The 24,133-nt window shown below is 45.0% G+C and overlaps 1 protein-coding gene across 1 annotated transcript in view; it reads right to left on the bottom strand.

The window, feature by feature from the left end:
* Positions 1-24,133, bottom strand: part of LOC134550629 (protein kinase C-binding protein NELL1-like) — a 619,611-nt gene that overhangs the window by 5,601 nt on the left and 589,877 nt on the right. Inside the window, exon 7 of the mRNA XM_063397360.1 lies at positions 1,357-1,550. Coding sequence (XP_063253430.1) covers positions 1,357-1,550 — 194 coding nt within the window. The remainder of the gene's footprint in view (positions 1-1,356; positions 1,551-24,133) is intronic.

Below are 24,133 nucleotides of genomic sequence, written 5' to 3'. Positions count from 1 at the left end.
AGGGAGCTTGAGGCTACTTGAAGTAAAAAATACAGCAAATGACAAGAACATATTCCCTACTGAGCCCAAACCAGCAGTGAACTTTTTAGGCTGTGTTCACTCTCAAGTCTTAATTTTCCCTTCTGCCACACCACTGCCAAACAGAAAAGATGAGGCTTTCAGCTTCCTGCAGCTTCAAACCCCTCTTTCCCTTTGCTCCCCCTCAAACCCTCTCCTGCTTCTCTGGCTCCCAAGCATTGGGACATGGAGGCCAATTCCCCTGCTCCACCTGCAGCTCCTCACAGAGGCCAAATCCCAATTTTACTGGAACTCATGGATGGGCCTAGAGTGCTCTGCTGTGTCCCTGGACAGCTTTACCCACTCTGTGAACAAATCAGGGCAAAGTGACCATAAAAGAGCAACCACTTCTCAGACTGGGCTGTTCCTAAAATTCTTCTGATTCAAAGAGAGCCTTCCTCTGTTAGCTGGTGAAAATCAAGAAAGCAGAGCTAAATATTCTTCTAACTGGGTTACCATACGAAGAAGAAAAAAGGAAAAGGTAATTTTCAGGGGTGGAGGGGAACCACAACAACAAATCTCCACCCTGATCTAAATGTTAACTCTTCAAGGTACATCCACTGATACCAGAGCTGGCTTCTCCAAAGGAGCAGAGAGAGCTGCACTGCTCCAGTGGGAGACCTGCCAACACAGCCCAGGAAAAAGCTGCCTTCACCCTGCTTCACTCTGAGGAAATTGGGTGCCTGTTGCTGGGTCCTCTGACCTGGGACTCCTGCTCAGACCTTTCTTCTCCCCCAGCTAATTCAAATGTGTTCCAGGCAAAGGAAACACAGCCAGCAGGAGGTGGGCTGACCTCAGTGCTGAGAGGTGCATACTCAGAGGGAACAGAAATGAAAATCAGTGTTCAGCATCTCCAGTAATGGTGCTGGACCCTGCAGAGTGTGTGAAAGGGCAGTGCCAGACCCTCTTCAAGGCACACTCTGGCACACAGGGTGGCATGGGAGAAGCTCAGCAGGGTGAGCCACTATTCAGTTCAATTCAGTGTGTGGTTTGCAGATTAAGAAAATAAATGCCTTGCCAGAAGCACATCCCCATGGCAGCCTCAGTGTCCCCAGCACAGCTCACCTTGTGCCTCAGTGTCCCCAGCACAGCTCACCCTGTGCCTCAGTGTCCCCAGCACAGCTCACCCTGTGCCTCAGTGTCCCCAGCACAGCTCACCCTGTGCCTCAGTGTCCCCAGCACAGCTCACCTTGTGCCTCAGTGCCTGGGCTCAGGCTAATGTTTGTGCAGCAGCAGCAGCCCTGCAGCATTGGGCTCCTGGCCTGGAGCTGCAGCAGCCCCAGGCCAGCTGGATCTCACCTGGCAGGAGCACACGGAGCACCTGTCCTCCCGCAGGGTCCACACCTGCCCGTTCCGCTTGAGGCCACCTTCGTGGGGACAGTCTCCAGTGCAGGAGGGCGTGGGGGGGCAGAGGCACTCAAAGCCTCCTGCCAGGTTCACACAGGCTGAGTCATTCCAGCAGCTGTGGGTCTTTAAGGCACACTCATCGAGATCTGCAAAACAGCAGGGGGAGAAAGGCTTTGGGCACATTTCTCAGGGGTGAGTTTTATTGCAGCAGTCAGTGACTATTGCTGGTTCTGCCCTGCTGGTGGGTGAGGGTGCAGCCTCTCTGTATCTTCCACATTTACTGGGTAGACTTCAAGCACTGATGGTTTTTAGGTTGTTCTTCAGCATTTATTTTGATTCCACACAGAATTCTTAAACCATCCCCATCAGGGTGGATTGTAAATGCTGAGTCTGAGGTACCTCAGTGGAGCCAGTACCAGTGACAGCCCTGAGCCCTCAGATTAGGGTGCACACTCATTCCCAGTGACTGCAAACTGGCCAGCACAGTGACTTTCTGTCAACCAGACCACTCTCTGTTCTGGGTTTTACACCACAACAGAAGTGCATTATTCTTCATCATTTCCAGCACAAGCAACATTCCCCATGGTACAAGCAGTCAGCTGCATCCTTTTCCCATTGCTGGAAGGTCTAAGTGAATTGGAAAAAAAAGGAAATAAAAAGAACTGAGGCACCTGATATACACACACACACACACAAAAAAAAAAAAAAGTCCTAAAGCTATGCAGTATGATTTAGCAATGACACAAAGAATAGGTGACAAGAGAAAATCATTAAACACCAGAGAAAAGCGAATTACAGTATCCCATTAAATTTGCTTTTGGAGGGTAGAATATAATTATGCAATATGAATTTATCTAGGGAGTTCATGCAGTGTTCTTTTTCTTGCAATAGAAGCTATTAGATTTTTAAGCACATTGTTAAAAATTGGTGTTTCTTTAGGACAGTAACTTTGGACTTTCCATAAACAATATATTGACAAATTGTCCAGATGACATACCAGTAAACTGGTGGGTCTCTTTTGTTTCAACATGAACAGTGAAAACTGTAATCAACAATGGAAGGAAGGGTGGAAAAGAAAATCCTTCAGAAGCATGTCATGGTTTCTGTCATGGTATTTCCTGAAGAATATTAGATGAATTCAGAAATTAAAGGAAGAACCACCATACTTATCATATGAAATTACCTCATTGCTAGGGTGAGATTTTAACTGTTCAGTATTACCCACCAGCAATTTTAACTTCTCTCTAAACCAAAAAAGTCAAAAGAATTTACAACCAAGAGTTACCTAAAGTCTCATTTAGGTGGGATGTGATGTCCATGGGTTTACTTTCTGGACAAGTGCCACGAGTTCATGAGTTATCACCTCAAAATGTCCTCTCTTAAAAAGACTAAGAGTTCTCTCATTCTGCTGAAGGAAACTCTTTATAACAATGAAATCACTACATTCAGTCTGCTCTGGACAGTACAACTGCAAGAAATGTCCCCAGTGGCCTGGCAGCATGGTCCAATTGCCCATCACTCAGACTGGCCTAAAAACGGTGCATTTTGCTGTCCTGAAAGTCTTCATTGCCAGAAAAGAACGTTGTTGCTCCAGGGCACAACTCAGCCATAGCTGAGAACGTGAAATATTTGCTGCTGGTGGTGAAAAAGGTGCAGCACTAAGGGAAATTAAAACTTGTAGCTCACTGTTTAACAAGTGCCAGAGTACTGCAGGGAGTGAAAACCATGAAGACTGACATGAAGAGAACTAGGAATGAACTGGTATCAAATGAATTATATCCAAATAGCTACTGTAAAACTTAAAACGTTCTTAAAGATATCCCATTTCCCTTTCAATAGACTTGGACTGGGATTTTTTGTTGAAAACAAAGGTATAAATGAAGCATTCACTTTGCCTTTGGTGGCTTCAACCAGCATCACCAATATTGTCCTCCTACCACATGAAGAGCTCCTTGACTAGAATCTGTACAGGATGCAGTAGAATAACAGTGCAGATTAGAAGGAGCTTCCACAGTTCAGAACTAAAAGGATTGCACAGATGAATATTAAGCCATATTGCCTACAGAGTTGCATTTAATTGCTTTACTTATGACACTGATATCTAATTCTGTTTCTGTGTAATTCCACAGATTTATGGAGAGGCAGATGTTGGCAATTACAGAAACTAACATTATTCCTGTTCTCAGCAGTGCAGACCTGTTCACACAGAGCAGCTTCATCTCCTGTGTGTGTGCAGGAGGGAAGAGCCCCTGTTCATGTGCCCCTGCTGCTGTTCTCCATGCAGCACACAGAAAAAGGGGGTCCCCATTAGGAGCAGCCCAAGCTGGAAAATGGGAGATTCTCCACAAAGAATCAAGCAAAGCCTGAACATAAATTCCTAATTGCTACGCAGCTTTTTGGTTCTTTATTCAATAAGAGTTGTCATTTTTAATGGCATTTATTATTCAGAGGTTTTAGTCATTAATCAGATATAAAAGGCTTGGACACTGCACTCATTTTCAGCTGAACTTTGAACAGAACTGATTTTCTGAGAAAATCCCTTTGGCAGGTTTTCTTGTTGTCATTGATTGCATTTCCTAAAGTCAGAACAAACAGACAATGCTCCCAGTAACTTGAGGGAAAAAGTTACAAGCACAACATCTTTGTCCCTGTCACTCCTTCAGCCTTGAACCAGATTGGGGGTGGGGAAGGGAACAAATCCCAGCCCAGTGCTCCCACACTGTCAGCTCCCAGGTACAGAAATATTTCATTTTAATAAGATCAAATGGCCATATCAGTGTGAGATCAGCATGGAGATGGCCCTGCAAAGCATGGAAGAAAATACTTGTATTTAGTGTGAAATTCTTATTTAACAACCAGAATCCATGTGCCAGCTTAGGGGTTGAAAAATTAGCCCAGTTCAGTTGTCCAAAGCAATAATTTAGAGAATGTGAAAACTATTATGTGACTTTTGCATTTAGCTTATTTTTGTAGTATTCAAACCCTTGCTGAGCTCAAATTCTCCTTGTCAGGTTTCATTTGCTTTCCCACAACTGTTCTCAGAAGATGCAGGCCCAAAACTGGAACCTTTAAAGATGGGCAAGGCAAAACTGCACACAAATCTCATTTCCCATTACAACAACACAAAGTAGGAAGGAGATAAAATATTAATTTATAAATCAAGCAACACTTGAAGAACACTGGAGATAGCAAGGAGACTCCGTATTCTTTCCCTATATATAAAGGACAAGAAGAAAACATCTTCCTTTACATTCAGAGGGATTTCATGTATCCCTCTTGTACCTTTCATATCTTTCATGTATCCTGTCAACCCATGGAAATAATCTGATTTTCACACCTGAAATAGGATTTAATTCATTCTACTGTGGTTCTCTGTGGGAAAAATGACCAATTAACCCAAACAGGAGTGGCAGAGCTTTCCCTCCCCTCTCCAGACAGTTCCTGTCCAAGCAGTGAGGACACAGTGGAACCACCCGTGTTGGAGCAGGAACTTGCCTGTACTCAAAGCTTTGCACAATTTTCCATCACAGCACAGCAGCAGCAAAGGCTCTGCTGCCAAGGCACCCTGACCCACCCAGCTGAGCAGGATTTCACCCTCAGCCTCTGCAGGCAGTGCCCACACACAAATGCAGCCATCAGCACCTGGCCCTGCACATCGGAGCAGTCAGGGCACCTCTGGTGGTGAAAAAGGGACAGAACAAAGCACCCACGATGGGCTCATTGCCAGTGCACTCTCAGAGACATGGACAGCACAGCAATGTGGGCAGACAAGAAAACAGAACCAAAAGGGAAGCAAGCAATCCCCTGAGACACAATTTCCTTTTCACCCTTTTTGGCTGCAGTGAGGAGAAATTGGCCTCAGATGTGATGAGAGGTCCCACTGCACCTGAATCAGGCAGAAGACAGGCATGACTGTACACACCAACACAAGGTCATTAACTTGGTCTCACTGAAATTTAAATCAATCCCTGGCTACTGCATTCCTTAGTTTGCAAGGCTTGTCAGGTTTTAATTGTAAGGCTTTTCCACAGCACCTTAATAAATGTGTGCTAGCAAGCCCTGCAGTGTGGTGCTCTGTGTTCTCATGATGAGCTGCTGCAGAAGAAAGAGCCCTACTAAGGTGCTAATTTTAACTGTTGTGGTGCATTAAACCATCCCAGTGTATTGTTAATGTGGAAAATGTGTGCTGGGCTCCCAAACCAATGCATGTACAAGTTAACCAAACACTGCTTTAACAAATCATTTTTCACAGGCAACTTGTCATTTAATGATTTTCTGCCTTCTTTGTAAATCAAAGTTATTTGGAGTTGTCCTTGAAAAAATATCAACAAACAGATTCATTTTTAGCTAGAAAATATTTTATGATGGTACTTTTATTCTATAGAGACATAACTGTCTATTAAAGAACTATGCACAGTAAATTAGATTCTGAATAAAGAATTTACTAAAGCTTTCTGAAAATACAGACATGACTAAACACAGTTACCTTGAAGACGTGTAACTCACCTTCTGTTAGAACACAAAAATTAGAATTTACCAGATGCAAAGTAAGATAACCTTTCTTTTACAGGACAAAATCCCCTGACCCAGCTCTGATACTGGGAACTTTAAGAAATTCTACAGCAGAATAGAAGAAAGTTGCAAACCAGCAGGTTCTAGTTGGTCTTGGATACTCTGGACCACATGCAAACCTTTCTGCCCACACAGCATTTCCCTACAGCAGATAGCAAAGTCATTCTCAGGCACATGGGAAGAGTTTTGAAGGACAGGTCTTCCTTTAGTGTGACCCAGAAAGGGGAAAAACAAACAAAATCCAACCTCCTTTGCTTTTGCTTTCTAACCTAGATAAGAGACACCAATGCAGCACACCAAGGAATAAATGGAAGCTTCAGGAACAGATTTAAAGCCCATCCAGATCTGACCACAGGCATTGCTGCACCAACTTTTGTGGGGGACTGACCCCTGTGGAGTTTTCTGTCAGGAGCTCTCGATTCCTCCCTTTTTCCAGCTCTCATTTCCCCACACCAGCAACTTCAACCCTGCAGTGAGGTCCAGCTCCACTGCCTTGCAGGCTGAAATAAATGGTGAATCCTGTGGGGATTTGGTGGGAGGAGGAGCCACGGTCAGCTTCCCTAAAAACATTTGCACTGATTCTTAAAGAAAAAAACAAACTCACAACAAAACCTGGCAGGCACTGCTGCCTTGGTTGTTGTTCCTTCTGTGTGTGCAAGTCCCAGAGCAGGGACAAGAAACACAAACCATTATGGAAAACCAGAATCAGTAAATCTGCACTCCAGGGTCTGCACAGAGCTCTGCTGACTGGGAGCATCTCCCTTAGAGATGGAGATTGAAAAGTAGAATTTGTTTGGATTTTTTCATTTGTTTTTTTTTTCAGTACATAGCCATAAACACTGTATCACGACAGCTCATGGCTCTCTATGAAGTATTACTGTTTCTTTATCTCAGATTGCAGCAAAGCTTCTATGACAAAATTTAAACAAACCAACCAAACAAACAACACAGCAGCTGTAGCCTGCAGGTTTTAATTGCCAAGCAAACTTTGGTAGCAACTTTGTACAGCAATTGTCTTTTGTCTGCAAGCAGTATTCTTGATAACATATTGTGAAAGACTAGGGGCCATAAAAACACTACTGTGGGAAATCAAATTACATTCCCTTCATTTGAGCCTGCTCACCATCACTATATGAAGCTGACACCCCTGATAAAAGCTGTCTTTGGTTGATATTTTGAGCAATAAAAGAATTTTCCCAATCTTGAAGGGGCCTGGCTAAGCCACACATCCTCATCACCCAAGCTCTGGTGCAATGTCCTGAGCTTCCCTGCCCCTTCTGCTGATTTACACAATTGTCCCTCCCCAGATGACAAACCCCACTGCTTTCTCTCTGTCAGTGGAACAGAGCTTGTAGAGGCACTGAGGGGTCCCTGCCCAAACAGAGGCTGTTTTTCTTCATGTTCTGCAGGCCCTGCACAGACAGTGCCAGCAGTGACCCAGCTCCACAGCACCTGCAGAGAAGTGGAGGGAGAAGGGGTTCATCAATACCCACACAAGTGTGTCCAACAAAAGCCACTGCCTGCCTGGGCTCTGGGCAATCTGCCACAGGTGAGGGCTCCCTCTCACTGCCTCGTGATCTTCTTTAGTAGTAGTAGTAGTGGCACTAGGATTTATTGTTATTATTTTGGAGGAAAGGGTTTAATCTTATTTTACCTATGTTTTTAGCCTATTTATTGTTCTCCAAGTTTGCCCCTCAGGGAGGAAGAAAAAATGTTTCAAAACAGACTGAAAGACAATGGCTCATACCCAGCTCATGCACACAAATTCAGTATAAAATACACCAGGAAAAAATGCTGTTGCCAAGCAGATGAACCCTTTTTTCTCTGAAACAGAGTGAAAGACACTGGCTCTGACTCTGAATGCTCCACCATGCAAACAGGCTCTGCAATGTCACACATTAGCTAGAACGTGCAGGGTTCTCTCTCTGTTGTTTTACCCAATTCTTAGCTGCATTTTACAATAAACATCATGGCTTGAAATCTCTCAGTATGGGTTAGCAGAATCTTCCTATTAATTTCTAATGATTTCATTTCATGATACTGGTGAAGCAAACTGGTTTATTTCTCTTCCTCACTGGTCCCCTGCAGCAGAAGGTTCAGAGGAGCTCTTTCATTAGAATAACCCCACTAATTCCACATTCTGTTTCCAGACGAGCTCCTCAGCTCCCAAACTTGCAGCTGCTGGGCAGGTCAGACTGAGGGCAGAGTGTTTGATGGAATCTCCTTGCTCCAGTCCCCACCTGAGCACAGAAGGCCTGGGGCTTCTTTAGAGCTCCCAGCCCTTGGAGCAGAGACTGCCTGGAGCAGAGACTGAGTGCAAGGAACCCTCACCAGTGCTGGTCCAGCAGTGCTGGACAAAGCACATTTAACCTCCTTTTAATTATGTTCATTTCAACTCATTAGGAGATTCTGAGCAAACAATCAACACCAAGTAACATATTCCTCTCTCTCCAGAAGCCATGGCTGTTTTCACAGACTGGTTTTAATTGCTTTATATTTGTATTTGCCTCCCCAGTTCCTTCTCAGAACATGTGCAGCATGTTCTGCACAACCCACAACATGCAGCAGGTTGATGGGACCTGCATGAGGAGAGGAATGGACAAGGAAAACCTTCCATGGCATCTCCATGTACCCAACACATCCCTGCTCCTCGGGCTGGGGCACAGAAACACCAGAAGGGCTGGGAACACCCTGAGGAGCTCTGGAAGCCTCTCCTGGGATGCTGTGTGCTGTTTGTAGCACGGTGTAAACACAGGGAACAGGAAAATATGGGGGATGTCTTACAAACAGAGACTCAGAATGCTCAGAGTACCAGGAGGGAAAAACTTTACAAAGTGGTGTGTCATACACCCTGACACTCTTTAGTTCATTTAATGGACCATTTCCAGCTAGACATCCTAAGTCTTTTCAAACACTTCTTTTTGAGCATTTCTTCTGCACAGAACAATGCTGATGTAGATAAAAGCCAGCTCAGGGAATTAGAATCAATTCACTTCTCTTCATCATTGCTTTTCCATCTTTAGATTCTAGCCCCATATTTGCATACTTGCCTCAGGATAAAAGTCTTTCTATCCAAGTCTGTTTGGGGTTTTGCTGTAGAATTGAGTGAGATGCACATTATTTTTGTGTGTTTTGTGTGTGCAGATGCTCACCAGAATGTTCTATATGTACTTTCTTCTTGAAGTCAAGTTAAGCTGAAATAAAAGTGTACAACTCTGACCTGTGAGTGGAAACAGTGCAGGAATTCTCATCTTTTTCACAGGAGCACATGAGGACCTGCTCAGGAATTCTGTCACTTCCCACAGGCTGAGGAGACCCCTGGTGGCCCCTTTTGGCTGTGTTCCCCTGCTGCAGGTGCTGCCTGCCCTGGGTGCTCCTGGCAGCAGGACAGTTCTGGGAGGGCTCTCTGCATGTCCCTGTCAGTGCCTGGCGCTCTAAACCTGAGTGCTTGGGAGAAACTGCCAGTGTAATCTTTCCTTGGCAAGTGAGAAGTGTCAGTGATGCCCTGAGTTTGATCTTTGCTGTGTTTCAGACTCTGTGCTGCCCAGGGTGCAGCTCTGAGCTCACAGTCAGTGCTGCTGAGCTCTGCACACAGCAGGGACACAGAATAAATCCTTTTCCTGCTGCACACCAAGGACAGCTCTCAGCCCAAAAGCACAAACCAGAGTGGCTGGAGGGAGGAACAGGAAGGATGGGACCTCCCAGCCTGGAGCTGGAATTGGACAATTAAACCCCAATGTGCAAATGGACCAGAACTTACAGAAATGTCAGACTTTGTGACCATTTGTCCATTTTTGTGACCATTTTGGGTTCACCCTGGGTGCAGCCCTGGCCAGGCCCTGTCCTGCCCAAGGTGTGCCCTAAAGGCTTTCAGTAAATCCCTGCTTTATTCTCTGGCTCTGTCCAGTCTCTGTTCCAGCTCAGCCCTCCCAAAGCATCATCATCATCTCAATTTTCCTCTGCAGTCTCTGGCTCAATATCTGCCCTACCTTTGTATTAAGGGTGGTGTTTTTCATTTCTTGCCCTAATGCAGTGTAAGATGTGGCTGCTCCCACCACCATGGCACCATTTTTGGAGGTTTTCTTCACTCAAGCCCTGTTCTAAGGTCCATGCAAAGGAGATCTGGTACAAACCATCCTGTTGCCAGCTTTTACCCACTCAGTCATTTCACTGCCATTAGCAGAGAGCTGTTCATGGAACTGGCAACACTCCACCACAGTGGCTCTGCAAATGCTCAGAAATGGCCCAGTTTTGTACTGAAGAGTAAAGGCACCAGTGGGTTTTGTACAAGCTCTTGCAGGATATTAATCCTGTCCTTTAAGGACAGGTCTGTAATTTTTACGTTTAGCAGCTCCTTGCATTATTCATAAAGGTGTTTATGCCGACAAGATAAATAGGATGATTTACCTCAAAATAAAACACAATGGCTTCAGAACCCTGTGAAAAAGTACAATTAAACTAATTCCATCTTTTCTAATGCTCCATCACACTTAAGTCACTGTGTGATAACACTAAAAGGAAAACTGGTCAGTGCCATGTAACAGCCAGCAATCTACAGTCTCAATGACACAGAAGAGTTTTATTGTAAAAGTGTCTGTTCATCAAACCATGATTGCATTCTTTCTCAAGCAAAAAGTACACATTCCTTCTCTTTAGTTTCCACTGACTGGGAGACCTGTAAGCAGGGAAAGCATGTGCTAATATTTTGAGGACACAGTGGTAAACCATAAGATTTTAAATAATAAATGTGAATAAAACTCACATTCCCGAATAGCCCAACCCACACAAACAGTTTAATAGTACTGTATGGCTGTCAGGGGTGAAATGTGTGCCCACCAGCCTCTATAATTAAAGAACAGCTGTAATATGCTTTATTGCCTAATTTTGGACTATAATTACAGATTTTAAAAGTATAAAAATTTTTAATCATTTGAAACTCACATGCAAATTCAGAAAGATGATTTCACCAAGAAGAAATGGAATAAATCAATATAAGAATAATAACACTGACTAGTTGTTGTACCAGCATTTTTAAAGATTAATTCTTTAAATATATAACATCTAATTTATTGAAATTCATTTTAGTACTTTATATATTTATACCCAGCACAAGATGATGCTTTTATGACTTTAGTGCATGTCTCTCTCATACCCTTGTGCTCATCAATTTTCATGTTGAATCTGCAGCACACTTGGAGTCTGCAACCTAAAGATCCTGGATCGTTGAAAGAAATCCCACTTCACAGGACTGGAGCTGAAAGAATTTTTCTTCTCACATTTAAAGACTACTGGGTGAGGGAGGACATAAAAACCGGAATGAGCCCATTCAGTAGAAAGCCTGGCAGGGTACAGAACTATTTCATATTTAGGATTGCATCTGAGCTCTCAGTGCAAACAGGATTTCAGTGATCACTTCACAGGCCAGGGACAGACTGAACTCACAGTGAGCAGGCTGAGTTTAACCTGGGGCAGAGACTTGGGGCCCATGGTCTCTCCATCTCTCAAACCACATCCCCCTGAGCACAGCAGGGCTCCAGGGCAGTATTCAATGTATTCCAGCCCTGAACAGCAGTGCCCATGGAGCACAGGGCAGCTGGTTTGGGGATGGGAGCACACAGGGCACAGGAACCCCTGAACAGCAGTGCCCATGGAGCACAGGGCAGCTGGTTTGGGATGGGCACAGGAACACACAGGGCACAGGAACCCCCTGAACAGCAGTGCCCATGGAACACAGGGCAGCTGGTTTGGGCACAGGAACACACAGGGCACAGGAACCCCCTGAACAGCAGTGCCCGTGGAGCACAGGGCAGCTGGTTTGGGCACAGGAACACACAGGGCACAGGAACCCCCTGAACAGCAGTGCCCATGGAGCACAGGGCAGCTGGTTTGGGCATGGGCACACATAGGGCACAGGAACCCCTTGAGCAGCAGTGCCCATGGAGCACAGGGCAGCTGGTTTGGGATGGGCACAGGAACACACAGGGCACAAGAACCCCTGTGCCAGCTCCAGCCCTGGCTGCACTGATGACACTGAAATCCAGAACAGAGTTCAGCTCAGTGACCACTCACACCTTGCACCTGCTGGCAGCATCCCACAGCTCTCCAGGAATGTCCTTTCCTGCTCTTTGGGACATGATGCTGTTCCTAAACACACCAGAGCACTTTGTCAGGACTCCAAATTCAGTATTTTTCTACCTATTTAGGAACAGTGTGTGGTCTTCCTGCTGCAGTTACCCATGTAAATCAATCTGGTAGCATTCCTGCAGAGAAACTGAACTGCAGACCACTAGTAAATCATAGACTACCATGATTTAATTTATATAAAATATAATAATACACATTTCTTGGTAGAGAGATATAACGCGCAGTCAATAGGTGAGATAAATAAGGCAGAGAGAGATACAAAGAACTTCCCAAAGCTGTCCAAAGCCAAACTGTGAGAAACTTCTCAATTGTGTAATTCCAGTCCCCTGCCCTGTCATTTAGGTCACCGTTCTCTATTCCCTATAAAAATATTCTCAAGCAACCAGGTAGGAGCAAGGCCAACCTTCCCTCCCTTCATGATTCATGAACACAAGCTTTATTTTTAAAGAATGTTCAGTATCTTCATCCACAGCTGCTAATTCCGTTAAATTGTGGTACTGGAGCTGTACCTGCATCTGTTATATATAAGCAGCTATTCAGAGTGTCAGATGTGCACACCAGAATAAAGTGAAAGCCAAGATCAACAGGAGAGCTCTGCTGTGTCAATGGACTTTAATCAGTGGAGCCCTCAGCACACAGAGGTTCTTCCACACAGCCAGGATCACACAGACTTTAAAAAGGAACTTCAAAGCCTTTACTAAAGCAAACTCCTTTCACACACACAGCTGCTTTAACCCTATGAAAACACAACTGCTGTAAATTCAGAATCACTGAATTTACAGTGACTGGCAAAACCATACTAAAAACTCACTGCAGATTGCACAGTTACATTCCAGAAAATCTGCATGGCAAAATGCATTTAGTGTCTCACAAGAAGACAAATCTGTCAGTGGGAATAAATGGTACTTTCAGCAGGCAGTTTGGGCATCCTGCCTTTAAAGAGCTGCACTTCCTCTGCCAAGATCACAGAATTTAGGGATGATCACCAAAAGGGGACAGATGGGGACACAAAACAGCTGCTGGGTGCCAACAGCTGGCACACAGCCTGGCACAGGAGGAACTGGGGGTCCTGGTGTCTTAGGGTTGTTGTTTCTCTGAGATTTTTTGGGGGGTTCTTGTTTCTTAAGGTGATAAGGGTTCTTCTGAGGTTGCTGTTCTCTGGGAGTTTTTCTTGGGTTGCTGTTTTTAGGGGTAATAAGGTTTTCGGTCTTCTCTTCGCTCTGGGTGTTTCACACTGAAGCTAGAGACGACAAGTTGAGTCTAGCAGTTTGTGTTATCAAGCTGTTTATTCTTAATTATCTCTCAGTTCTTGTCTAGCTTTGCAAGGCGTCCTCAGCAAAGCAAGACACGCGGCTGGACTGGGGCGGATCAGAAAGCTACGCACTTTAAGTACGGTATCTTTGACCTAACTACTGTCTGAAACGCACTTTTTATTTACAAAATTTTGCTAATGCCTATTACTTATACTAACATGTCAGTCTTATTCTAAGCCAATCTCTAAAACTCAACTCAGCACAAAATAACGAATGGGGGAAGAGAGCAAGAACTAGGAGGACAAGGGCCACTCCCCAATTCCTCCATCTTGCTTCTTCAGCCCCATATACTAAGAATTCTAATTTCTATATTTATATTCTACAACAAACTATCCACTACTTATTCTAAATTCTCAGGATTCGTGACTCTTCCTGCATGCGAGTGTTCACTCCCATGGACAGGAATCAGAGTTAGTGTCTTCCTGGGATCCTCGTGGGTCCAACTGACCCCCCTGGACAGACCCCAGACCCCCCTGTACAGTCTTCAAATCCTCCAGGGCGGCCAGAGGAATATCCTGGACTCCAACACTGGTGGGCACCCAGGGGAACATGGAGCAGAGGATGACTCTGCTGGGAAGAAGGGGAGGGTGCCCTCAGCTCAGCCTGGGCCATCTCTGCCAGGGGGATCAGGAACAGCCTGGGCCATCTCTGCCAGGAGGATCAGGAACAGCCTGGGGCATTGATCCCAGGAGGATCAGGAACAGCCTGGGGCATTGATCCCAGGAGGATCAGGAACAGCCTGGGCCATCTCTGCCAGGAGGATCAGGAACAGCCTGGGGCATTGATCCCAGGAGGATCAGGAAAAGCCTGGGGCATTGATTCCAGGGGGATCAGGAACAGCCTGGGGCATTGATCCCAGGGGGATCAGGAACAGCCTGGGCCATCTCTCCCACCAGGAAAGGTCACAGAGCTGGGCCTGTTCAGCCTGGAGAGGAGAAGGCTCAGGGGATCCCACAGACACAAATGAACACCCCAAGGGAAGGGGCCAAGAGGAGGGAGCCAGGCTCTTCCCAGCAGTGCCCAGGGACAGGACAGGGCCCGTGGGCACACCCTGAACACAGCAGGGCCCACCTGAGCAGCAGGGAACTCCTGCAGGGTGGGGCTGCCAGGGGGGCTGGGCAGTGCCATCCTTGGAGAACTCCAAAGCCACAGGGACGTGGTCCTGGGCAGTGCCCCAGGTGGGCACTGAGCAGGGGGTGCACAGGGGCACTGCCAGAGCTCCCTGCCAGCCTCAGCCCTTCTGCCAGCCCCTGATCCTGCCTCAGAGGAATGCTCACCTCAATGGACACAGATGGATGCACAGGCTGCAGATTGCTCCACCAGAGCCACAAAAGAGTGGAACCTCTCCTGGAAGAGGGCACTGACAAACAGCACTCTGCCCCCAGCTCAGCAGCTGTCTGCAACCCAGAGCCCTGCACAAAAGGAATCCCTCAGTGCCTCTGGCTCTGGAGATAAAAGCTCCATGGATGAGCCTCAGCATCATCACCCAGGGCCAGCAGACCCCATGCACCATCTCCAGGGACAAGGATAAGCAATCCCTCACTGCATCCAGCACCTGAAATGCTGAGTTTCATCACCAAAGAGTGACAGAAACAGCCCATTATCTTACCTGGAACACCCCATGACAGAGAAGAGATGTTCCCTTCCATAAATCCTTGGGTGATTTGCCTCAGTCAGTTTTAGAAGAGCTCACACGATGAGTCCTGCCCCACTTCACTGAGGTTCTATTGCAGCCCAGCAGCCCACAGGGTTAGGAAGTTCTTTAGATTCGTTTGAGCCCTTCTATAAATGAGTATATCAAAGCAGCCCTTGTCAAAACAATTTCCCTGCTAACAGGAAGCAGCAGCTGATGTGAAAATCATCAAGAGCCCATTTCCTTCCCTGTCCCTGGGGTGGCTGAGTGTCAGTCACACTCCTTAAAATTCCCGTGTACACCATTGTGCCAAAGGGCACAGGCAGCAAATCCAAATTACAGGTGTGGATTATAACAGTGTGCACGCCCTAGAGCACCCTGAGAGTTTGATAATAATGAGAAATACTCTCAATTAGTCTTTTTAAACCTTGGACTGATTAACAGCTTCAGAAAAGCATTTTCATTCATACAGTAATAAATTCTCCCACGGAAGCAAATCCCCAAACAAGCAGTACAAAACAAGCTCTTGAAATCATGAGCAGAACAATCTAAAGCTCTCTGCATCCTTAATTAGGGATGAAAATGGTTCAGGAAGGGCTGATCAATCAAGTGCAAATGATAAAAACGCACACTTTTGGAGAATGTGTGAACACAGGTCCAGAAAAAGATGGAATCTGTGGTGGGTCTTCCACACAGCCCATGGAACTGCAGCTGCTCTCCTCAAGGGAGGATACCCAGGCACCCTGGAATAAATCTATTTATTTTCCCAGTTAAACCTTGGCTGTGCATTCCCAGTGAAACCCGGGCTGTGCATTCCCAGTGAAACCAGGGCTGTGCATTCCCAGTGAAACCAGGGCTGTGCATTCCCAGTTTAACCTGGGCTGTGCATTCCCAGTGAAACCCAGGCTGTGCATTCCCAGTTGAACCCGGGCTGTGCATTCCCAGTTGAACCCGGGCTGTGCATTCCCAGTGAAACCCGGGCTGTGCATTCCCAGTTGAACCCGGGCTGTGCATTCCCAGTGAAACCTGGGCTGTGCATTCCCAGTTGAACCCGGGCTGTGCATTCCCAGTTTAACCCGGGCTGTGCATTCCCAGTTGAACCCGGGCTGTGCATTCCCTGTTGAACCCGGGCTGTGCATTCCCTGTTGAACCCGGGCTGTGCATTCCCAGTTGAACCCAGGCTGTGCATTCCCAGTTTAACCCGGGCTGTGCATTCCCAGTTTAACCCAGACTGTGCATTCCCAGTTAAACCCGGGCTGTGCATTCCCAGTTTAACCCAGACTGTGCATTCCCAGTTAAACCCGGGCTGTGCATTCCCAGTTAAACCCGGGCTGTGTATTCCCACATTTCCCCTCAAAATCAGACTCAGCACGTTGCCAAAACTCTACAAAAGTTTCCTAACCCAACCCAAGGTGTGCAGTGACACCTTCAGAATGAAGGGGAGGATTCATCACAGCTCAGCTGTCCTGTGCATCCTCGGGAGCCAGGAGCTGACACAGACTTGAAAATACCTTGAAAATACCTTTAAATACCTTTAAATACCCACTGCTGATTGTCCTCTGTTTTCTTCAGCACCTCAAATCAGAATTCGTCCCATTATTTGTTCTGTACAATACATTTAAAATTATAAACATTTATATGTACTTCCAATCAAGCTAGAAAGATTTCCCCCCTGAAAATTCTAAATTCCAAGAGTCTGAAAACCCTTATTAAAGTGAACTTCCTATTTCACATGCACTTCTAAACCTGATTAAGGAGAGTAAAGTACGGCAGTGTCTGTAAAAGCACAATGTTGCACCCAGAGTTTCTTCTGGGTGAAAAACTCAGCCATTGCTGTTACCCTTCTCTTTAAACAGTGCAATGAATATTTCCCAATAAATAAGAAGTTCCTTTTTCCTCAGCATAAAATGTGCCTTGTGAAAGCATCTTTCAGTGTTAATTACAGATTGAATTTCTAACCTCACTAGACCATTAGTTGGGACTTTGATCAGAGCCCAGTTTCCCCAGCCTGGGTGCTGCTGCAGACATCAATAATTCTAATTAAACCAACCCTGAGATAGGACTACATCATTTCTCTAAGCAATTAAAAATGTGCAACTCAAAGACATAGAACATTTTAAAAGGAAAGCCAGTGGACTCAATAATAATAATAATAACAATAATAATAATATTGATGTCCTTATTATACATTGCAGTTCTATATTGTCCTTCATCCTGTGATCTCAAACTAGTTCTTAAAAGCACAACACTTGGTTACAAAAAGAAAAATGTAAAAAGCCTCTGTTTATGTGATTATCTGAAAGGGGTTTAATTATTCCTGATGAAGATACAGTCACTGCTTGCTGCACAAGTACGACCTCCCCTCACTAAAACCACACATTTATCCAAATTGGTTTTGTGCCCTTCAGTTCATTAAATTAACGAGGTTTCATTATACCTAAGTGGAATTCAACTGTTTTCATTGGCATTTCCAAAGGAGGAGCTCCTCATAGTAGTTGGGTTTCCAGTTTGAAGACTACAATATCATTTACTCTCCTCAAATGCACCAACCTACAGAAGAAGTGTCCTCAAAAATGCATCTGCACAGGCTGCACATGGATTTTACTGCACCAGGAGCATCCCCTTGAGCTCTGTAGGGTCTCAGACAGCTGCAGGGTCTCAGTGCTCGTGCCTGGGGTGCCTGAAGGACTTGGGGAACCTGTCCAGATGAGGAAATTTGGGATTAGAAGCAGCAGCTGCTTGGGGTTTCACACTGGTGCTACCACTGCCCCTGGATGTGACCTTCAGAAATCTCCCCGCGTTCCTGCTCACCTGCAAGCAAATATTTCTGATACTACAAAACCCTTTAGTAGCACTTTGTACACACCTCAGGCAGTGTGCAGACAAAGGAATGAATGTACAAAATGCTGTCACTTTACACAGATTTCATATCTGATATGAGGATATGCACAGTCTGTATTTCACAGCTTCAGTTCCAGTGAAGTGAGGTTGATTCGTAGCACAGTGGATATCACAACATGAAAAAACCAAACCAAACAAACACAAACAAACAAAACCCCAAACAAACAAACAGAGTGGGCATCTCCTGAAAGAAGCTGTTCTGTGCACATTCATGCACTTAGGAGCCAGACTAACTCTGAAGGGTTAAACCCAGAGCAGAGCCCTTCCACTGTCCCTGGGGATTCCTCTCCTCACTGCCCTGGGTGTGCAGCTCTCTCCAGAGCCTGGGCTCTCATCCTGCCCCTCGGAGCCAGAGCAGGGCTGGCTGAGGGGAGCTGCCCCAGGCAGTGCCACAGCTGTGACCCTGCCACCCCCAGGGACAGGGCAGGGGGGCTGAGCCACCAACACCAGGGACGTGACCCAGGGAAGGGCTGCAGGGGAAGCTGCTCCACAGGGAAATGTGGCCTCAGCTGACAAATAAACACAGGCAGGGGAAATTACTGTAGCGCCACACGAGATCACCAACAGGGCCAACCCAGCACAGACAATTCTCTGTGCAATCTCTTTTGTCCTCTGTAAAAAAGATGAGAAATTTCAGACTTCATATTAACAGTCTTGAAAACGTGATTGAAAATAAATCCAATACCACAATATTGATTTGATAATACTATTGATAATTCTCCTAATTTTTTAGTTCTGCTCCATAGTTCCAACACATGACTAAAGTGAGGGAGAGCAGAGGGCATTCCTGTTCTGGCTCTACAGAGGACCCACTCTGAAGCTGCTGAGAAACAAAGATCCAAGTTTTTCCTTCAAACTTGAAACAGTTTTTATCATTTCCAAGAAAACTGAATAGACTTTCACATGAAATTAATCACTTGGATGCTCAGAACATTAATTATTGTCCTCATTATTCACCACCTTCATATTTGTCCACACTCCCCTTTTTAGCAAAACACAATGCTGTTTTTCTTCTCACTTTTAAAAATCCCCTCTGGTTCTACAGCTCAAAAAATTCTGTTTCTTGAACAGCATAATGCTGTTACTTTATCTCTTTCTCTGCTTCTGCACAGCTTATCTCTAGAGCTTGTGGTCTCCATGGATTTATAATTGCTCACCATTTACTATATGGATAGTTAGAGTAAATTTACTGATGTACATGAGCAGGAGGACAGAAAAACAGTTGTCTTCAACAGCTTATTGAAAATACATCTGAAGAATGTCAGAAAATAACTGATCTCTATTCTGAAGCACTGGTTGTCAAATGCTGTTTCTGCTTACATTTAATAAATTGATAAAACATATCACCTTTTGAAAATGTATTTCTTAATTATTTTCAGCTTTCATATTTTCTTTTTTTACTATTGCTTCTTAACACAGCACGCAGTCTTTGTGCAGACACAAAGGATTTTAATTAATTCTGGTTTCTTAGGATAATTTGGGCTGTTGCTCCTTGTTCCAGTTTCTCCAATTTCTGCTGTAATTTGGTGGCTCAACACCAACACATGCACCACTCCTGCTGTCAAGCCATGAAAAGCCACCAGGAGAAGAAAGAAATAATTCACCAACAGCAACACCGAGGATGAAATTTCAATATTCCCACCCCTGAAGAATTTCTGGAAGTGTTTTCAGGTTCACACGACAAATTACTTCCAAACACACCAAACCCCAGCTTTTGACAGGCAAACATTTTCTCCGAAAGCAAATTCCAACTTCTGAGATGCACCCAGCACTCGCCACCCCCCAGCATGGCACAGGCCCTGCCATAAAATACATTTCACAGAGAGAGAAAAATGAGCCTGGGGGAGGGGGGAAGCACCTCCAGGCACTGAAGTGAGTGGCACAGGCAGGACTGAAATCTGTATTCCAGATTTATCTCCTGCCAGCAGACATTAAATTACACCACTGCAGCAACACTGGGTACAGGTGACAGTTTGGATCATGCTTAATAATTAATATATGACTTGGAACTCTATTAAACAGCCTGAACAGAATTTGTTATCCAGAAAAGGCTGGGCAATTTCATGGATAGAAGAGAGAGCACCTTTCATTCCTGCTACTTGTACTAAATTAAATGCCTTGTCTTTTCTAAATAGAAGTAACTTCCTATTTGCATTATAATTACACTATGAAGCTTTCTGTGGATAATGAAGTGAGTTTAGGGAGCAGCATTTTGCCCCTTTAATCTCTTGAGAAGCAAAGAGATGGAAGCAAGGTGGCCAGAAAGAGAAAAGAGAAAATGAGAGCGAATGGTGAGGTTACACAAAGCACGTGTGAAATGATGATAACAGCCCAGACAGCCCCAAAGAGCTGATAAAGACATATTTCCATGTATTGATACCTCTAATAAATAACACATTTCAACTCTGAGATGAGCCTACTTGTACAACTTTCTTTGCAGACTGTTCCATGCCTCAGTGCCTCAGCTCCAGCAGCCACGAGCCACTCCATCCTCACAGAAAGGAGGGGACTTGGAGGGAACCAGGGACATCCTTGGGCCCTTTCCCCAGCCCACTGGGTTTGGTAACTTTTTAAAAATGAGCCAAAAGCAAAAAGGAAAGCGTTCTGGTGCTGGAGTGCTGCTGCTGTCTGTTCCTGCAAACTTACTGATTAAAAAAAAAAACAACAAAACCCGAGAACTGGGGAAGGTAATTTGTTTAAACATTTGTCTTGGAGCTCATCTCCTGTTTTTCTCAAAGACACCCAAAGGGAGGCACAACTTTGGTCAGTAAGACTGGTGCAACTTTGGAGGGCACTGCCAGTGCCAGGAAATCTGGAATTTCATTCTGGAAGAAAGGAAAAGCCTTGTCTAATAGAAATGGAATGAAGAGTAATGACATCATGGGCTTTGTGATTCTGCTGGAGAGCCTAGCAATAATAAGTATTTCTACCAAAAGTTGGGAAATGATCAGTGAGAAATTACTGGGGAGGATGAAGACCATGTTAATCAAACAGAGGATGAGAGGATAAGGAAGATTAGCTTTGTTGAGAAAGGCAAAAGCTATCTAGAATTTATCAACAGAAGCATTTGTAACAACAACATAAACTATTAATGCCATGAAACAAGCCACAGTGATGCTTATCTCAATACAAATCCCTTCCAGTTCTGCTCAAGAATTAAAAAACAAAAGGCAGGAAGTGAAGAGAGGCACCAGGACATACAATAATCTATTTTATGAAATGCAGTGTTCCTCACTTACTTTGCCTGGCACATTCAAAGCCAAGAGGAGACATTATTCCTTTATGTAAACTCATTAGGACAAGTCATAAAAAGAGTTTTATTTATTTAAGAGGAAGAATGACAAGTGGCAGAACACCAATACAAGGAGTATTCACTGCCAGCAGTAAGTCTTGAATGGAAATCAGGGGAAGACTCCTGGCCATAGGAAAGCAATGTCTGAAATATCAGTGCAAATGAGGAGGAAGATGGAAACTTGTTATTTTTAAAGAAAGAGCTATTTTTAGGACAGACCTGACAAATCCATAAGGAGGGCTGTGTGACCCAGTCTCCCATGGTGAGTGGGAACTGGATTAGATCATCTGAATGCTCTTATGCAGCTATGAAGTGCTAGAGGCTTTATTATTTTAGCAGTAATATACAGTTAATATAGTTATATAGTTAATATACAATAAACACTAAAGGAGACAGTGCTGTTTATTCCTCCTGGTATCAGACACCACATGGCAAACCCTGAGCCCTCTTCCCTTTCCCTGCCTGATTTCCATGTCATTTTATTCTCTGTTCCCAAACCCTCCCCCCATCATGTGCCAAGAGCCCTTTCCTCTTCCCAGAGCAGCCAAAAGCCCTCTGAGCACAAACAGGGGCTGCCCTCAGACAGCAGGGCTGAGGAGAGGAAAACTGAGCAGGATTCAAACACACACTGCTCACCAATGTTTGCTGCAAATGCAGCTTCTCCTGCAGGGCTGCTGGGACCCAGCCAGGTCTGGCCAGACACAAACCTCATCTACTCCTTCCCTGAGACCCACCAGATCCTAAGAGCTCATTTAAAAACAGGACAATTTCCTGTTCAAATGGGCAATTAAGAAGAGAAATGAAGATTGAGATTAGCAGTGGCAGAAGATCTCTAAACTTTATATTACACAATTAACATTTTAAATAGAGTGGGTCAAAACAACCAGGCTTTTTAGTTGTTAGCAACACTGGGAAGTGAAACAACCATGCTTCAAGTCAAATAATGCCTCATTTATTTTTTAGCATTATTTTAATGTTTCCAGGGGTTTGTAAAAGCTGTTTCATATTGAAAATGGGAAACATTTGCAGAGGTTTCCAAGGCTGCTCCCAAGCAGACACAAAATCCCCCCGGGCTCTGCATCTGAACCAGGCACACAGGCAATGCTGGTGTGTCAGTGCCTCTCCTGTGTGTGCAGGGAGATTTATTCTCCTGGGAACAGCCCATGGAATCAGCAGGGCCTCTGAGGCTGGAATGAAGGGAAGTGCAGGCTCAGGGTTACAAATGAGCATCTCCCAGTGCCCATGGAGAGGGCTGCTGAGCAGCAGGGTCACACAGGAATAGTCTGATTTATTGAGCAGAGAGGGGTAAATAATGCAGGCCAATTTCCAAGGAATCAGCAGAGGTGAGATGGAGCTGAGTCATTCTGCTCAGGCTGCTCTACCTTGAACATTTTGGCTGGCCCAGCTCCTCTCCCTGAGCATCCCTGCTGGAGAACTGAGCAGCAGAGCAGGACCTGGAGCAGATCAAAGCCTGGCAGTGCTGCCCTGCCAGAGTGAAATCAAAGCCATCCCCAGCTGGCAGGAAAGGACAAAGGACTCTGTGTCCTCTGCTGATGCTCACACACCTGAGAGGGTCTCACCCTCTGCACCACGTCCCCAAGGAGCAGGTAACAAGATAATGGCAAAGGAGCAGCTGAAGAGCAGGAGGAGAGGAGAGCAGAAATGATGAGAGGTCCAGAAAACATGGATTCATGGGGGGAGATAATATACAGGTGAATATAAACTGAGGGTCCAAAAACAGGGCTTGATTGGGAAGAGATCTGAAGGAGGATGCTGAATTACAGCAAAACAGATTTAGGATATGAAGTCTCAGGTTCCTGTTCTGTCAATGGCTTCAGCAAACTCAGGGAGTGAGAAGATCCCAGGAGTGAGTGACACAGCAGTGCCAGCACTGCAGGGCCTGGGCTCTGCCCACCCTGAACCTTTGGGACACTCTGCACCAACACAGGGGCTTTCTCCTGGGAAGATGGAAATCCAGCCAGCCACAACCTGCAGGGCCACAAAAATGAGATGTCCCTGTCCTTGTGGTTCCCACCAAGGTTTATTCATTCACCAGAGCAAGCTGGAGCTGGAGGGGTGAACAACAGCTTCATCCTGAGCCCAGAAATTCAGACTCATCCATGTCTGGGAAGGAGCCAACTACAATCCTTAAGTGTTAGGCAATTTTCTTAAAAACAGACAAACTACAGCCTTATAATATATCCCAATATTTATAGAGCTTGATGCTCACAGTGTCAGATAAGTGACTCACATTCCGAATCAAATGTTCCTTTCAAAATGTTTTCTCAGTACATATTACCACTTAATGTTCCTTTCATTAATTGCATCTTTTGGATTAATTTTCCTTGGCTAGAATCACACTGAGCTGTACTTGACATCATTATTACACAACTGAAATCCACATGACTGCTCACAGTGGAGGACAACTCATGGGGTAGAGACTGACAAAGCCTCTTATCCCTCTGTCAGATAAATTGGGTTTTTACAAAATCCCTTTTCCCCACATTTAATAGCTCCAGGTTTTCAGCCTGTTCCAGTACAACTGAAAGTATAAATGAAAAGCTTATGAAAACCAGAAAGCCTCGAGGTCCTCTCAGGTTCATAAAATTTTTCATTTTTACCTTATGCTTCTGATGTGGTCATCCCTAGGAATCATTTTTAAATTCCTATTCAAAAGTAAGATTCTAATAGTGAAAAGAAAAACATTTATGGAGCTGGTTAGGTTGGACCCTTTTCTTCATGACTCTAAAAAAGCTGTCTTTCCTTTGGTGAAAGCACAAATTGGTTGTTGCACATACAGGCAGTTATTTTTAGCTTTGACACAAAATCCTTCCCTCATTTTACATCTCAGTTTGGCTTAGAAAATATGTCACT

The sequence above is a fragment of the Prinia subflava genome, chromosome 5 (assembly GCF_021018805.1).
Source record: "Prinia subflava isolate CZ2003 ecotype Zambia chromosome 5, Cam_Psub_1.2, whole genome shotgun sequence".
NCBI classification, from domain to species: domain Eukaryota; kingdom Metazoa; phylum Chordata; class Aves; order Passeriformes; family Cisticolidae; genus Prinia; species Prinia subflava.
This window is presented reverse-complemented; position numbering and strand designations above follow the sequence as displayed.